This window comes from Amphibalanus amphitrite, unplaced genomic scaffold (genome assembly GCF_019059575.1).
Source record: "Amphibalanus amphitrite isolate SeventyFive unplaced genomic scaffold, NRLGWU_Aamphi_draft 000554F_arrow, whole genome shotgun sequence".
Lineage (NCBI taxonomy): Eukaryota > Metazoa > Arthropoda > Thecostraca > Balanomorpha > Balanidae > Amphibalanus > Amphibalanus amphitrite.
In genome coordinates, this window is record NW_024882048.1 from 119,679 (window position 1) to 136,144 (window position 16,466).

At 52.0% G+C, this 16,466-nt stretch overlaps 1 protein-coding gene across 10 annotated transcripts in view; it reads left to right on the forward strand.

Annotated features, from left to right (window-relative positions):
- The first annotated feature begins 73 nt into the window (after nt 1–73).
- The window catches only part of LOC122393804 (partitioning defective 3 homolog B-like), a 77,559-nt gene continuing 61,166 nt past the window's right edge, over nt 74–16,466 (forward strand). For 7 of the 10 annotated variants that reach the window (XM_043390189.1, XM_043390194.1, XM_043390195.1 and 4 more), the window contains exon 1: nt 15,904–16,216. In XM_043390189.1, the coding sequence (XP_043246124.1) occupies nt 16,091–16,216 (126 nt within the window). In that variant the 5' untranslated portion in view covers nt 15,904–16,090. Of the gene's footprint in view, nt 171–406; nt 682–15,903; nt 16,217–16,466 lie in introns of those variants that run through there. The other 3 variants (XM_043390191.1, XM_043390200.1, XM_043390199.1) reach the window with 2 other exon arrangements.

Sequence of the window (16,466 nt, forward strand, 5' to 3'; positions counted from 1 at the left end):
GCGCTGCAGGTGGAGTTTTTGGTTTCACTGCTAGGTGGCGGGTGCTGTCCAAAATCGAGAGCACTTTCCAAAGCGACGTAAACAAGCGCGGCTCCGAACAAAAATCGGTCAGGAGGTCGGAGGCGCGTTTGATCTATCCGTTTCCGATTCGGGGGGAATGGGAGTGACTGGTAAGTGACCCGAAACTGTGTGTGCATTTCCCCTCATTAGTCGCTTCCTCGGATTCATTTGTTTTTCCATAGCGGGTTGGAATGCACGCCTGCCTACCTGGCTTAGCTACCTGTCTGTCGGCAGTTATGGCGTCGATTGTGTTATCAGTTTTTTGAAATTAATTTTGACAACACCTGTTGCTGATTCCAAGAGTAATGTGAAAATTGGCTAACATTTGTGTGCTCTTTTGTTGCAGGCTTCTCCATGCTGGTACAGATCAAGATGAATCATCTCAGGGAAGGAAGCATTCCATTGAAGTGAGTCACTTCAGAAGAGTACCTGGATGTGGACGATGAACCACTAGTGCTGAGTTAGTGAGTGGTAGTGCTAGGGAAGCAAGTTTTATCAGTGATGAAGGTGACTGTCTGCTTTGGACCAGTCCGTGTGGTCGTTCCGTGTGGAGATGGAAATGGAACTGTCCGTGACCTCATGCTGCGAGCCACCACAAGATACAAAAAAGCTGCTGGATGGGTAAGTACCAAAGGACTGCTACATACATTTTACAGCTAAGATGCTTGTGATATTTCTAAAATAAAATATAAAGTGAAGTTTGATTGACCACACCTTCATATGAGGCACTTTGATTTTCCAACTGCTAGGTATTTCCAATGCTTGTTTCCTGTTTGTGCTCACTGAGGCTGGGCATGGGTCATCCTTATTTGAAAATAACCATGTGTGCTACCTGTATGATTTGAAAGTGATGGAAATTGAACTCAGTGAGTTGTTGCAAGTTTTTAATGTTGATGCATGCTGCCACTCCAGTTCCAGCTATGAGCTACATACTAGCTCACTCACTTAATTGATTACCTTGTTAGTCATTTTATTTTGTTTTTAACTGTAGTAATACTTTGGACATTCATTTCACCTATAAGTGTTTATAGTAATGCCAAAGATATATAGGTAATGGGTACTGGTGCTCATATGACTTGGACATCTCTGGCCACCAAACCTATCTGCATTTGAGCAAAGGCTTTAGATGATGATAACCTGATGCAATGACCTGAGGGAGCATTTGTTTATGCTACAGCCAAAGATTTGACCTTACTCAGACTGCTAACTGTAAAAATTGACCACTGGCCAGTGCCTAAATGTCATGAGTGATTATTCATAAGAGTGCAATTCTGGAGTCACAGCCTTGAGGTAGGTACTAAAATGGACTGAGAGGTGCCATTGAAAACTGCTAAACTGCTGAGCCTCTCAATCCTCTATTGCCATTCGTGTCCTAGGTCGGGGACTCGGCTTATCGGTGTACGTGTACGCGACCATTCCACACCACCAGCTCGGTGCAAAGATGGACATTGGACTTGAACATCCATTCGCAGTGTATCTTGGGCTGGACTGGTCTCTCCGCCGTATCAGCGGCCTCTGGGTAATGGTGCCGGTCATTCTTTCAACTGACGTGGCTGTATCTTTCAACTGATATTTGCATGGTTCGCTCGAGCGACACTCATTCCTGTCATTGTCCGATGTGACAGCACGCAGATTTCTGACGGTCCTACCTGACAGCTGTCCTGTCAGACTATTTGACAGCGGTGTCTGCTGGTCCAGTGCACCTACTGTCTGCACCGCAACGGCCGGCACAGGCCCGCCGGAAGTGAGCCATTTCCGGTGGGCGGGTGACGCCGGAAGTGCAGCCGGTCACCGTGATTGATATTTGGACCGCTCGGCAGCGGGACACAGGGGACAGGTAACCCGCTCGGCCGCCCGGTGTTGCACCGGCGGACTGACGGTTGTGCGTTCACCTGATGTGGTCTCGTGCAGCGGCGCCGGTGCGGCCGGCGCTGGGTGGGGAGGTTCCGGCCGCTGCCGCGCTGCACCCTCAAATTTGGTGCGCCGCTGCGGTCGGAAGCTGATGGAAATCTCACCAACACCGGCAGTTACTGGAACTGGTGGATTCTCCCTTTGTGGTATTGCGCTCTGATTCCATGCTCAGCTCACCACTCACCGCAGGCTGGTTGGGTCGGGGTTCGATGGATCTTTGGAGAAGGTACATCGTGGGAATTTGAGAGCCGACTTTCGTTACGGTTTTCACCTGCGGCGAGTGTCGGTTAGTGAGTCTGGCAGACAGACGGACAAACAGACAGTGCGGATGCATGATTATTACATATGCTCATAGGGTCTGCGGGCTATGTTGTGGGTAGATGGGTCGTGTTCTGACCGCGGGGTCATCTAGTGGCGTTAGATGAATGCAGACTTAGTATCACATTTTATTACCTGTATGCACGGAAATCGGGCGGCGCATCCTAGGAACTTTTTTAGAATGAACAGTCTGGCTTTGATGCCCCTTTTTGAATAGGTTCTGCCTGTTTGCACCTGCCTTGCGAAACACACTGTGTAGATGGCTCCGCAACCATAGATGGTCATAGACAAACGCCGCCCCTGCTACTCAGCCTTACCTTACACACCTTTGCCGCAGTCATCCGTAGTGGCGCCTGGCGGCGGAGTTTTGCTTCACTGCCGAGGAGTTATTTCACCGTTTTCTACCGAAATCGGTCTCTGTATCCTTGTGGATGAGGTCGGTCGATGCTCCCGATCTGCTGAACATGCATGCTGCTCCTCGGATCGGTGGGCGGAACCTTTCGTGGCTGGTTCAACATGCCACTGCTGGCAGCTAATTGTATGTACGTCGAGTGAATGCATGGATGGGTTGGCTGTATGTATTTGGCACCTCCTTAGATTTCGCAGATTCCTGTTATTTTCATCCTTGACTTGAAATTTCACTTGACTTGAAAATATTGGCAACCTTGTTTGTTCTGTTTCCGTCATAGTCCATCAAATCATTGTGATTTCTGACCGATTTAACATGCTAAACAATTGCAGGTGGCTACTGTTCGTGAGAATCGTTCAGTTCACCCGTTCGATACGGAAATGTTCGTGCGTGCTCGTGATCGTTCACTCGTTCTCGTACTCGTTCTCTTTCGTCACCCGGAGGACCATAAAGCTATTGTTCATATATGTAAAAGTCTATTCTCGATTACTTAGCAAGCGGTTAAAAAAGGGTGAAATACGGCGGTCACAGGTGCAGCGCAATTCGTCGTTCTCGGCACGTCGTTCACGTAAGGCCGCGTCGGCCACGTCGTAACACCGGGCCGTGTCGCGCCGGCGGAGTCGCGTTCGAGACTGTTCGTACTCAGGCCGCGTCGGCCACGTCGTATGACACCGGGCCGTGTCGCACCGGCGGAGTCCCGTTGAAGACTGTCGGGCCCCCGTCCCGTCTCAGCCCTCGTCGTAGCACAACACGTGGGCATGAGAATCAGATCAGGGGCCAGATGACACATATGTGAGCGGCGTGGCGCGGCGGACCGACCGCCGCGCTCCGAGCGCCGGCCGTCTTTGCGAAGATATCCAAAATGCCTATTTGCTCGCTAACAGCTATTATAGCAATGTTGGCCAATGGCCGGTGGTGCATTTTGGTCGGATGCTCTTTGATTAGTGTACTCAGTGATTCCAAACTAATCTGGCATGCCATAAACTTGACAATATGTCAGTCTACCGTTTGATTAGATGCCTCTCTTTCTGGTGACTTACTGATCCACTAGCCGTCACAGTGTTCAGCGTGCTATGCTGCCTGCAGCCTGCCCCTGACTGCGACTGACGAACGGTTGCCGTTGACCCGGTCGTTTGGCAGTCGACCGTGCCATTGTGTTTCGGATCGAAGTCGGGCACGCCACAGCGTTCGAACATGACCGCGCTGTTCCAACCACCAAAATCCCAAGCTAGTATGGGAAGGTAATGAGGTCTATAGGCCAAAAAACTAATTCGGGGTAGCGTTTCTTCATGTATCGCAGGGCATGAGCTGTGTCTGTGTGCCACATGGGACGGCGGGGCCTCGCTGTTCATCCGTGATCTCTGCTACGGACAGTTCCGGAGCCGGCGGCGGCGCCTGTTGACCAGTCTGTCCTCCCGTGTCCGTCTCACCATATGTGCGCCATGAGCTCATCCGGTTCCCGGCGTCACCTGTTCCGCTCTGCTGCACCGTCCACGGCCCGCGTCCAGCGCCGCTATCCGCCGCCGGCAGCTGTTTGTTTACTCTGCCTCACACGTGGTGTGGCGTCCGTCCTCTCTCCTCTTCCGCCGCCGCCGGCTGTGATGTGTGTCAAACGCCGCCGCGTCTCGACCCTGCCCTGTCCGATGAGCGACGGACAGCGACAAGCGACGACCGGCAGAGGCGGCGGCGATTGTGATGTGTGTCAAACGCTGCGTCGTCTCTGTCCTGTCCTGTCTTGTCCGGACAGCTAAGAGCGATAATGGCAGAGGCGGCGGCGGCTGTGATGACACGTGTGTCAAACGCCACCATGTCTCTGTGCTGTCCTGTGCTGTGCTGTCGTATTCTATAATGTGTTGTTCTTTCCTGTCTTGCTCTGTCATTTCCTGTCCTGTGCCGTCCTGTCGTATCCTGCCCTCTCCTATCCTGTCCTGTCCGCTGGTAGTCGGACAGCGCTGACCGGCAGAGGCGACGGTGACGGCAGAGCGGACCGTCTCTCGGTGAAGAGCCCACTTCACGCTATTCCACTGGCCGGTCGCAGCTGGAGTGTCCGCTCGCCGCGCTGTGAGGCGGTCCCTGCCCCGCGGGTTTCGGAGAGGCAGTGACCGAGCACAATGCGCCGTCATCGGTCCCTGTCACTGGCCGTAGCCTGAGGTGGTCGAACGGTGCCCAGAGGGAGGGCGGCGATCAAGGTGGTCTCTGAACGAGGTGCGTGCGTGTCCGGTGAACGCAGCGCCGTAGGGCAAACGAAACGCCACGATATATTGATCGCTGATCAGTCATGCTGGACTGAATTGAATACTGAATTGTGAATATTCAATGAACATTTGGCATTCTGGTTCTCATCTGTCCGGGCTGATTAAATTCGATATGCGAGTGATAATGTGTGAAACGGTTCTAACATTGGATTTGATGCGTGATAATCAATGACCGATAACAGTTGTTTTTCGGCCTTATCACTGGGCCGGTTTAGACGAATATCGATGTGTACATAATGAAAGCAGTTTTCGCCGAAGATACGTCTCGTGTACGGAGGTACATAAACATCGGCCAGCTCGATAATCGGAAGGTTGTGTGATGTATGCCTGTTTAAAAAGTCAGCTTTTCTCCAGTGGCGCCGATTTTGACGCCGCCATCTGCACTCGGTGATTCATTTCATTTTCACTCATCGCCAGGCGTCGGTCGCCTATTAGGGCAATTATGGAGAACAAGTACGCTTTGTGGGACCTCACCCAACGTGCCCATTACGACGTCGGCGTTTCAATCAAGGAAATGCTAATTGGCTCAAGTCTCGCTGGAAATATTCTGGATTAGTTCCCCAACATGGGAAAACCTCTATAACGGGTCGATAATTTCTGAATGAATTAGAGATGAGCCGCGGCGGGCGTCTCGTCTCACGCACAGTTCTGTGGGCGGTGCTGACGGCTCGCAGACCGGGCGTGCACCGACCCTGGGACTAACCGGAGATCAGGGAAGGGTCAATCACACCAGGCTGTGGCTGAATGGTGCGCGGTAGGTACACACGCAGGCCTTGTGAGCATATTTCGAGCGTTGTCACATCGCGTTTGTCATACTCTGATGTTTTGTGTCAAGGGATAGATTGTTTTGTTTTATTTCTTTACCGGCCTGTCAGCTACGCTGTTGAGTTTCATTGATTTTCATCCGACACTCGCTCGCTGCCCCCCCCCCCCCCCCGCCCCGCCCGTCCGGTCGGGGCCGCCCATTGGTTACCTGTCTCGATCCGTACATCCCGACCGGTAGTGAAGTGTCAGGTGCTGACGCCTTGGATGTCGGCCGGCTGCAGCAGCACCGATGGAAAAATCAGTTCAAAGTGGGTGGACGTTTCCCTTGCATGACATAAGGAATGTCTTAATTCGTGGTCTCATTTATGAGAGCGTTCTCGTCTGTGACACCCGGAAGCTCTTAGCCAGCTTCCTTTAGCTTTGTTGTGTGACTATCTAATCACAGGCTCATAAGTACTCCGATTCTCAAGACGAGTTCCTGTCGATTTTTTCACGTCATCCCCGACTCGGCCCCTGTGCTCTCGCAAGCTGATAGCGCCCCGGTGTCAGGCGTCGATTGTCGGGTCTCGAGGTGCCGCGCCGGCCCCGGCAGGTACGGTCAGACTGTTCCCTGCGTCCGAACAGTGGCCCGGGCGTGCTTGTGCCGTGCTTTGACCGTGCTTAGATGGTGCCTTGACTGTGCTTTGATCGTGCTTCGATCGCGTTTAGAGCGTGATATGGCCATTCGTTTGATCGGTGTGTGTCTCGCACGTGCAGACGCGCTCGCGCGGCGTGTATAGTGACTTCGGACCACGTCATTGTGGTCTGCAACGTGGCTCGGCAATCTGCATGGTGCCTCTGAACCGGTGACCTGCCGGGTCAGTCGGCCATGGTGTCTGAGTAGTGGCCGGGTATCGTGCCCTGTGACCGGTGGCTGAGCCGAGCCGAGCGTGCCGTTCTGTGCCGTGCCGTGCTTAGGTACGGTGTCGGGCGAGCTCTCTACAGCCGGGGCTGCTAGTTTCTGTGCCTGAGTGCTCTCCTGTCGAGGTGGGTGCCCGTGAGCCAGCCGAGGTGGACAGAGGCCGGGGAAGTGCCGTGCAGAGGCGGATCTGACGGACGACACGTGTGGGGAAGAGCCAACCTCCGGCGTCTCTCCGGACCGGGACAAGACTGCTAACAAATGCTCTCCCCAGCCCGGAGATGCCACTAGAAGAGACAGTCCATCTCTGGGACTGACGTGAAGAGGCCGGCTCTTCCGGAACTGGCGGAGAATGACGACTTTTCGAGAGACACTCGTGTCTCAGGACGGCCTCTGAACGGACGTCTGCGCTGTTGTTCTGAGTCGCACTGTCGCATAAATCAGAGATCGTGAGCGCGACTGTGCCACGCAGTAGCGCGCTGTGCCTCTGAGACTACGACCGACTCCGCGGTGACCTGCCGCGCGGCTGTGAGGCGCCAGCGCGCACCTGGCCGTGTGTTATCGCAGTGTGACTTGGCACGGCGCTGACCCGAGCGGAGGAACCGCGCAGTGTGGCGTCGGGAACCGGCGCGACCGCCGCCTTTCATGTATGCCGCACCACGCGCGGCCCGGCCCCAGCGGCGGCGGCGGCGGCGTCTGCGCCTCCACCCACGCTCGGTGACCTCTGGCTGAGCGCACCTGGTGAGAGGTGTCCGCCCGGGTGGACGGAGACACGTGTGTCGTCTCACACATACTAGCCAGCTCCCAGTCGACAGCTGGCAGCTGGCAGCTATCGCAGGTATCCAACTGTGGCATAGCTGATCAGTGGATTTGAAACGTGCTTGTGAGGCGCCGTGAGTGGTGGAAAAGTGCAGCGATCAAGCCTACTCCGGTGAGCGTTTGAAATGATCAGATCCTGCCATGGTCAGTGAGAATTGAGATCCTGTTGTGGTGAGTCAGGGCCTCCTGTGGTGAGTCAGGTCCTGTCAGGAGGAGAGGAAGTGATTTAATTAGAGGAGCACTCGTCTAGTGAAGACTCCTGGGACACGCGGTAGCTCTGTGCTCTCCCGGATCGCCTCAGCGACACGCAGTGAGCCCCGTTTGTCGGAGGACATGCCCGCCGTGCGGGGGCCCTGAGGCCGGGCGCCGCCCCCGCCCCGTCCACGCACGACCACGGCCGTTCGTCGGCACCGATGGGGTTTCGTCGGCTCCGACGACTGGTGGGAGGGAAGCTGGGACGCCTGCTCGGCTGGAGCTACACGATGCGCGTCGACTCGGCACGCGAAAAGGTAATGCAAATGCGAAAAGAAACAGGAATATGAGTATTGCATAACAGGCACCACGCGTGGCGTAATGCACGTAATAATCTGATAATGTAGTATTTTGCTGCATCAGTTTATGTTTCTCATGTCATAAATATTTGTCTGTTTGGAGTGGAACGCAGGCTTGCATGGACTGTTGATGCTGTCGAATGCCTGATCACTTGTTTGGATAAAGATTCCAGCACATGGTCTGGCTACCCTGCAAGCTGTCTGTTCAGTGTACATCAGAGATCAATAGCAGCACTGTTTGCTGATCTGGTTTATGTCACAATGGACAATGCAAGATTACTTTACTAATAAGGGACAGTGAACATTCCACGCATCACTGACCCACCAACCCAGGGGGGGGGGGGAGTGGTGAGGTGAACCGGCCATGTGCTGGCCTCCAAAGCAACATGATTTGAATCTCTCAATGAAAAACCTCGCCAAATTCTCAGTTCGCCCCGTCCAATCTATGTACGTACCAATAGCAGCATCTCGTATATCAGCACTCCGGTATATCAGCACTCTCGACCCACCCACTCCAGCCTCCAGTCCCTCCTAGCAGTCTCAGCTCAACCCGCCCGGCCCCTCCCGGCGGCTGGCACTCTTGTCCCCCTCCCCTCCCCGGCCGGCACTCTCAACCCACTGCGCCCGGCACTCACAAAAGTCCCCCATCTGACACCCTCACTCAGCATAGCCCGGTCCCCCAGCACTCCCAGCTCTCCCCACCCGGCACTCTCAGCTCAGCTGGCCCTCCCGGCACTCTCAGCTCAGCCCACCCGGCACTCTCGGCTCACCCTCCCGGCACTCTCGGCTCAGCCCGCCCGGCTGAGCCGTGACGGTACACGAGCACGGCTCTCGCCGCGGTGTGACGGCCGGTACCGGAACAGTAACCGGACACGTCCTGTTTTCGGGCTTCTCGTGGCCCCGTACAGCTGCCCCTGCCCCCGTCCCCAGCGCCGGAGGCTACGGGAGGGGAGGGGGCACAGGCTGACCGGTTGATCGATCAGGTGGATGCATTTTTAGCTTGATCTGCTTTTTACCTATTGATGCTCCAGGTTATCTTGATTTTGAAACATCGATATGTCAGGTTTGTTTCGGCCGGAGATCATCGATGCATATTTTTGCAGTTATTGATATGGACGCCATACGAAAATCCAGCATTTTGATTTGTGTTTGTCTAACGGCATTCTGTTATTGGTACGAATATTGGCACGAATTATTTCAATGTCTTTGCCAGCACCCTGTTGCAGCTGGCGTGCTGAAGTTTTACGAGCTAGTATATTCAAAGGGATGCGTATCTAGCAGCTTGGCGGGGAAGCCACAGTACCGATAACGAGGCTCACGATAGCCAATCGACGGAAGTGGAGAGTCGGACGGGGCCGGGGATTGTCCAACGAGCTATCCTTATCGGTCCTATTGAGGTTCCGACCTCAAAAGTCGCCCAGCTCGGGCCCGACCTCAAATGCTGCCGCATATCCAAAGTTTCAAGTTTTTATCAATACAAATGACTGAGAAAGAAATATCAGTGTATATTTTATTGAAAAAATGATAAAAATTATTTTCGTGTGTCATTTGTTTATCAGTCAATTGAACAGACACCGTCCTGTCTGTGAGGTCCTAACTCTGTCCATTATGCAGTCCCGTCGCGTTGAAATGTTGACTCTTCGTGACGCCGAGGCGGCGCTGTTCGCTCCCCGTGGGCTCCGGCGACACCCGGCCTGCGTTGTCACCGAGGCCACACACCAGATGGTCAAATTGCGACACGGCGTGGGCGACACGGGCCATCAAATACCTGCCATTTTAGCCATCAGTCGCCGGCGCCCAGAGGCGGCGCTGTGGAGACAGTTCCCTGGAGGGGGCCGGCTTTGTATTAGTTTTTATGCGGTAAATTTCGGACCGCCATCACGTCCCAGACACCTGTCGTGTCCACACGCTGACAATCGGTTAGCATGACGTGTTTGATACGGTGGCCACTCGACGTTGTCCTTGCCGACTTTCTCCGTAAATACCTGGCGCCGATTTCGGCCTTGGATCTCGACCTTGCTTGCATAGTGCTCAGCGTTTTGATGCTCACCAGTATCAAACTCGAGTGCAAGTTTGCCATGGTAAACGTAATCCCCCGCGCAAATATGCACGTTGATCGCGAGGCCTGGTGCAAAGGTGCCATCGAATAGCTCCGAGGTGACATTATCGGTCGTTTTATCACCGGTGGTGTTACGTCATTACCTTTCCCCTGAAAGACTTGCCCGGCGATACTGATTCCCCGCATTGATTGGGATTGGTCCTTCGCCCTTAAAACTGGCAGTGGCCGGTTTTATTTGCCACCCGCTCTCCGTCACGTGCCGTGTGCTGAATCAACTCCTCGATAGCGGCGTTTCGCGGCTCCTATCAGTCCCCACGCCCACACTGGTGAGGACGATGACGGCCGGACTTTGGGGCGGTGTCGTCACCTCACGTGAGTCAAAGTCACCATACCATCCGTCTATATAAATGCAATGAAAACCCTAAGCCTCATGCTAATAATTGTATTGAAAATAGGGCCAAGAAAATGAGACATTTTCAATATTTTCAATACAATTATTAGCATGAGGCTTAGGGTTTTCATTGCATTTATATATATAATCATGAGCCTTAAAACCGCGCTTTCTTTCATTACCATCCGTCTGTTGAATTGTCCCGTGAGTGACCGGGCCGACGGTGTAGCTGTTCAACAGAGGTCGCCACGCGCGGACCCAGCCGACCTAGCGAACCGTGTCCCATTTACCGGGAAAGTCGGCCGGTACGGCGGCAGAGCTCGGAGAGCCGGCTGGCGGTGGTCTCTGTGGTAGTGGTGTGGACCACCGCGACAGACGCTGCGGTTCCCATGACGCTGCGTCTGGTGGGTGGGTCCACACCGCCTCTGACTAGAAAGGAGGGGGAGGAGGGTGGATGCTGGCAATGACAGCTGGTGTGCAGTGGACTGGAGACAATTTATGAACCGGGATTGGTGGGCTGGACGGCTCATTGTACGACTCATTCATTTGTTATATCGGTTTCATTCATTGACTTCCCCTCTGTTGAACCGCAAATGCGTCTATGTAACTGTATCCCATATCATCCCCCGTGGCGCGCAGTAGGTCGGTCACGCTCCATGCTCCGCCTCCTAATCGCTCAATACAGAGGGGCACCTGTCCGGGCATCCGAGCCGCTTCAATCACAAATCATTATCGAACCGTATTGTAATCGATTATCGGGCGGCGGCTGATGTGCCGCTCTCTATACTTGCACGCGGTGGGCGGTGAGCCGCGGTGCGTTCCGCCCCTGCCGGATCGCCCGCGGGTGTGGGGGCGGCACGGCCCGTGAAACAAAGCCGCCCCAGCCCCCGCCCCCGGGCGGAGAGGGCGTGTTGCGGCAGGCTGCAGTCGCACGCGGCCACGCATCACAGACTGCTGCCGGGCGCGGTATGCTTTGTTCACGTGCCATTCAGTCTGACGTGGCGCGGTGATTGTTGGGACTGGCTGCGGTCGGGCCAGGGTCGCTCGGGGCGACAGCAGCGCTGCCTGGCGGGCATTGCCGGAAGCTGTACCGCCTGACTGTGCTGTCGGAAGTCTAGGTGGCGCTAGGAGCGCTGATAGCTCCGCCGCTTGGTGGCTCTGAGGTCGGGTGGTGGGCTGATGGACTTCACGAAGTTCATGAGCAATAGCAGGCAAAGAGCATTGAGCAGTGATCATTTTGTGTTTGTGAATTTTACCATTCCTTTGCTAAAGCCTGGTATTACTTCTTTCTTCGTGTATCGCTAGTTGCAGAGCAACCATAGGACGTTTTTTTAATTCATTTTTTATTTGATTTAATTGATTATGCATATTATATCAGATAATTTATCATTGTTTTATGACATTCTGCCATTCTTTCCCTTGTTAACTTGTTAATAGGTACTTGATAGCCCAAGTTCCGAATTTTACGACCACGGGGCAGCAATGTCAGTGAGTGATACCACCCCTTGACCGTCACTCTACTCCAACCCACACAGCCGTAATCTGTCGGACGGCAACATCCTTGGAATGCCATTTTTAACGTTGTCTGCCTGGCCGTCGCGTTGGCCACCAAATAGGCTGGGACAGTCTGGATGTAAGCAGTATCTCAATCGATCATCCTTGTCAACATGCCACCGATGTAAATGGAGCGATCAAATTAAAAGTGAACGGGGTTCTTACTGCTGCCATTCTTCACTGTCGGATACTATTTAATAGTTACATGTCAGAGGAACATTAAGCATGTTTTTAGATTCTGAACGGATTCGGCTTGATGCACGACATGTTGACATTGTTGACTTCCCAATTAGAGTTGCAAAGTTTTCCCAATGGGCTGCTACCGGCACCGCCCCGCCCCACAAAAATTTTCTGGGATACCGGCATGCTACCACGCCCCAAGCAAAAACACCGCCAAATTACCGGCATACTAAAAAACCTGCATTCTTGATTCTGGCTTACCCCTACATGAGATGAGATGCCACATTTTGGCAATTTCAGTAAGCGCCCCACCCAGCAGCCACCCATTGTCCAACCAAAACTCCAGCAGCCTGATTTTGGCTGAGTTGGCCCCACAAATACCACAATTTTGAAGCTCAATTCCAGTTTACAGCTGTTAAAATATCACCTGTAATCAAAGAGGTATTGCCTACAAAAAGCATTAACACATTCATCAAAAAATCAAGGTAAAAAAGAACTTGAATTACTGAAATGTGTTTCTGAAGACTGCACAGTGAGCAGCAATCACATTTACCACAAGCGTTCTTATTTTCCACATTACCCTAAAATGAACTATAGCTAGTCTCAGTCATAAATCACAATTTGGCCATGTTCCTAACTGAGGAAGCGAGATCAACATCTGCTTTTTCCTATCCGCCATGGCTTGTTGGCTCGTGAGTAAGATATGAATCATGTAAGAATATGTGTTAATAACTCACTTGTCCTGAGAATTCACCAAATAATATGTATAAAAACGATATAATATCCTCTCCCATCTCAAACGAGGGAACAAACCACAACAAACACAAGGCTATAAAGGATTTCGAAACAGATGCGCCATAACACAGTTTTAACCAGCTGATTAAAACACTGCAAAAAAAGTTTTAGGACTGCAAACTACTGCCTCGTGAATGATTTTATTGATAAAAATCATCCAACACGATATTAAATTCCAATAAAATCAACACTGTGAGTTTTATTCACTACAAGAAAATCCACTTCTCTTGAGTAATTCAACCAAAAGGGCATATGAATAAATATTACGTCATCAGCTTACATCCTTTTTTTAGGGGACAGATGATCTTAAAAGTCAATCCTTGGTTGCTTGATCAGCTGATCATATTGCGCAATGCGCCACTTTGTATTCATTTCGTCTGCATGTTGTGTTTTCTTGTAAAGATAAGACAAAATGCCAGTTTAATTCATTTTCATTTCATTTTGGGACCAAAGTTAGGCTCAGGGCTACCTAACACCTGCCTTTTCAGCTGGATTTTCAGTGTCAAATTCTTTGTAGAGTATCTCAGACCACATCTCAGGACTCAAGGCCAGTTTCCAAACAATGTGCTTTGTGTTGTTTTGATTCTGCCTTTTGCCTAGGGAATGTTGCCATTAACATTAATTTATTTTATTGTATTATACCTATTACCTACCATTAGACTTACTAATTGGTTGTGCTTTTGCAACATGAATGAGTATTTTTCCTTTGATTGACCACAGTAGATTCTTGACAATTCTTATTAGAGCCAAACCTGTGAAATGCTGTCGCTGAGGCTCATGTGTACAATTACCCTTAGCAATTGCAATGGAACTTCTACCACAAAATGTATTTTGCAGTGGCTAAGATTGCTGTTATTACAATTCAATAGCCTCTTAGTGTCCAAAGTTTGACTTTGAATCATATGCTGATAATTTTTTTTTGTGCAAAATCAAAAATACCGGCATGCTACCGGCAGGACATGCCAAATACCACGAAAAAACCTGCGGTAGTGAAAATTTACCGGCATGCCGGTAGTGCGGTAGTGAAATTTTGCAACTCTATTCCCAATGTTGTTTGTCAATCGTGGTTGTCATGAGAGCTGCCAGTACATAGAGTGGACCGGGCTTCAGTGAAAAGTGCGATTATCTGATGATAGCTCTGACTCTGATAAAACAGGCTAGAATAAAGAGGGTCTTACGGAACGAAAAAGCTACTTGAGCTGTGATTAAGAGCTCTTGATTAGCAAGATGAACCTTGAAGGCATTGAATTCATTTTGCCAAGGCTGTCGGTGATGTGCTTGACAGGGCAATCAGTTGCATAAAAAGCCCTCAGTTACGTGTATGTATACCATGTTTGTTGAGCTGAGTGATGTCTAAGTTCACCTCTCGATGAATCCGCCTATATCACCGCGATAAGGCTGGGCCTCTGCTGTCTGTTCGAATCAGCAGTAATCGCGGTCCCAGTCATTGTTTCCCGCTGCGTGGGACGCGGATATGTCGCGTCGAGATCACGGATATTGGCATCAGGCTACATATTTTAGATAAGTTCCTTTAAGGTGCTTTGTAGTGGAGCTTTGTCATGCTGTCTGAGAAAGGTGACCGATATGATTACTTGATAAGCTGATTCAGTGTTGGGGGCATTCGTTAGTGTCCCAACACAATGAACAACCGTATCACGTACCTACTGATGCGGAACAGATGTTGGTTTTATAATTTGATTGATTCCGTGCGTTTCGTGAACAAAACATTTTGTGAAGTCTGTGTATCAGCGTATTACTTTCCCAGTAATTTTCATTGACATACGGCCTTATTTGACATATGGTGTTCTCTCGATTGAACTAAAGCCGCTGAATTTCTCCGGTATTGTTGTTTTTATTTCCCAGCTGGTGTCCGTTCTGGTGCTGTTTTCTCTCGAGCTGACGGTATTTAGCCGTCTGTCCGTGCTGTGCTGGTATAGTGTCGCCGGTGGAGTCATCTGTGTGTGCCGTGACAGTTAATCACGACTCACGAGCCACCTGTCCTTACCGTGACCAGTATCTACTGGCGTCGTGGGACATCTGGCCGAGTGGCAGCATGTTAGTAACATGACAGGACGATGTCTGAAAGTGGGCAGACTGGAGATGTCCGTCCACTGAAATTGCTGAAGCGGGGATATCTACACTGCGTGGACCGATCGATGAAGTGGAGGGATCAATGTGGATCGTAGATTTCCTGTCTAGTGTTTAGTTTCCAGTTCCACACTGGCAATCGGCGAAATGCAGACTGAGGATCTTCGTCCACGTTGGCTAACGTCGGCGCTTTTCTCTGCGTCGGTGTCATTGCTACTTCTGCGCCTGTCGATTGACACGGCATTCCCTCCTTTGTTCTTTGGCCAGAATTGAAATGGACTGCATCGGATCCATGGGTTGCATGGTGTATGGAAGTCAAATTGAGGCTTATTGGAAGCGGGTTTGACTTTCAAATTCCAACATGTGCCTGGAGCTTTGCGATGTTGCACTTTTTTACAGTGAGCTAAGAACTTTAATTTGCTTCTTGTTTTGATTCGTATTTGCATGTACAATTTTCTAGCTTTTATTCGTGCAAACATTTCAGTAAACATGCCTTTTTTAGTTTGAAGCTTCGTCGTCACCTTTGATCCGTACCTATCTCGAGTTGAACTCCAGCCCAGCATTTTTATCGTAGTTCGGTCACCGTTCGACCTTCTCGTTTTGGCATTGGCGGTAAGATTTTATCGATGGATAAAATCCAACCGATCACACCCATATCATTAGCAATGAGGAACGACAGTTGGCTGTCGCAGCTCCTTGCTGCAGCTTGGCCGGCCGGCCGGCAGGTACCGTCTCTGTCAGAGCGTCGGCCGGTACCGCCTCTGACACGGACCGGGCGGCTCACCTGAGACCGCCGTGCCGCCGACCGGCCGCCCGTCGCCCGGCGCACGACGACAGTCAGGTGGCGGCGTGGAACCGCGTTGGCGGCGGCGAGGAGCCGGTAACCCGGCGCGCACATGTGGACAGCGGCGCGGTGTGAGCACGCGCGTGTGTAGTGTGGGTGTGTGCGCGAGGCGCGGTCGGCGGCGCGTCGACCGCCGCCGGCCATCCTGGGGCCACTGGCCGACAGCGTGACGCGGGTGACGGTGCGGGGCGGCATGGACGTGGCCGTACAGGCGCCCGGCACCATCCGGCTCTTCGTCCAGAGTCCCGGATTCCACTCGCTGCCCCGCACCAAGCCCAAAACCCAGCTGCGCCTGCCGGCCATCCATGAGACCACGCAGGTGAGCCTGAACAGTCGGAGGTGGGGACACACCCGACCGCGCTGGTCAATAAGGTGTGCTTCGCGGCACGTGAGAGTACAAGGTAGACCGAGACTCTTATGAGTTGAGTACCGTGATATGTATTGTCATACAAGCTTTACGAAGAATGGCTGAATCAGGTTTGCAGGAGATGCTGTTAGCTCTCTCGGTTAGGTAGCCGCACCTCTCGACGTACCTATTTTTCAAACCAGGCAACGGGTGATTGGTTTTC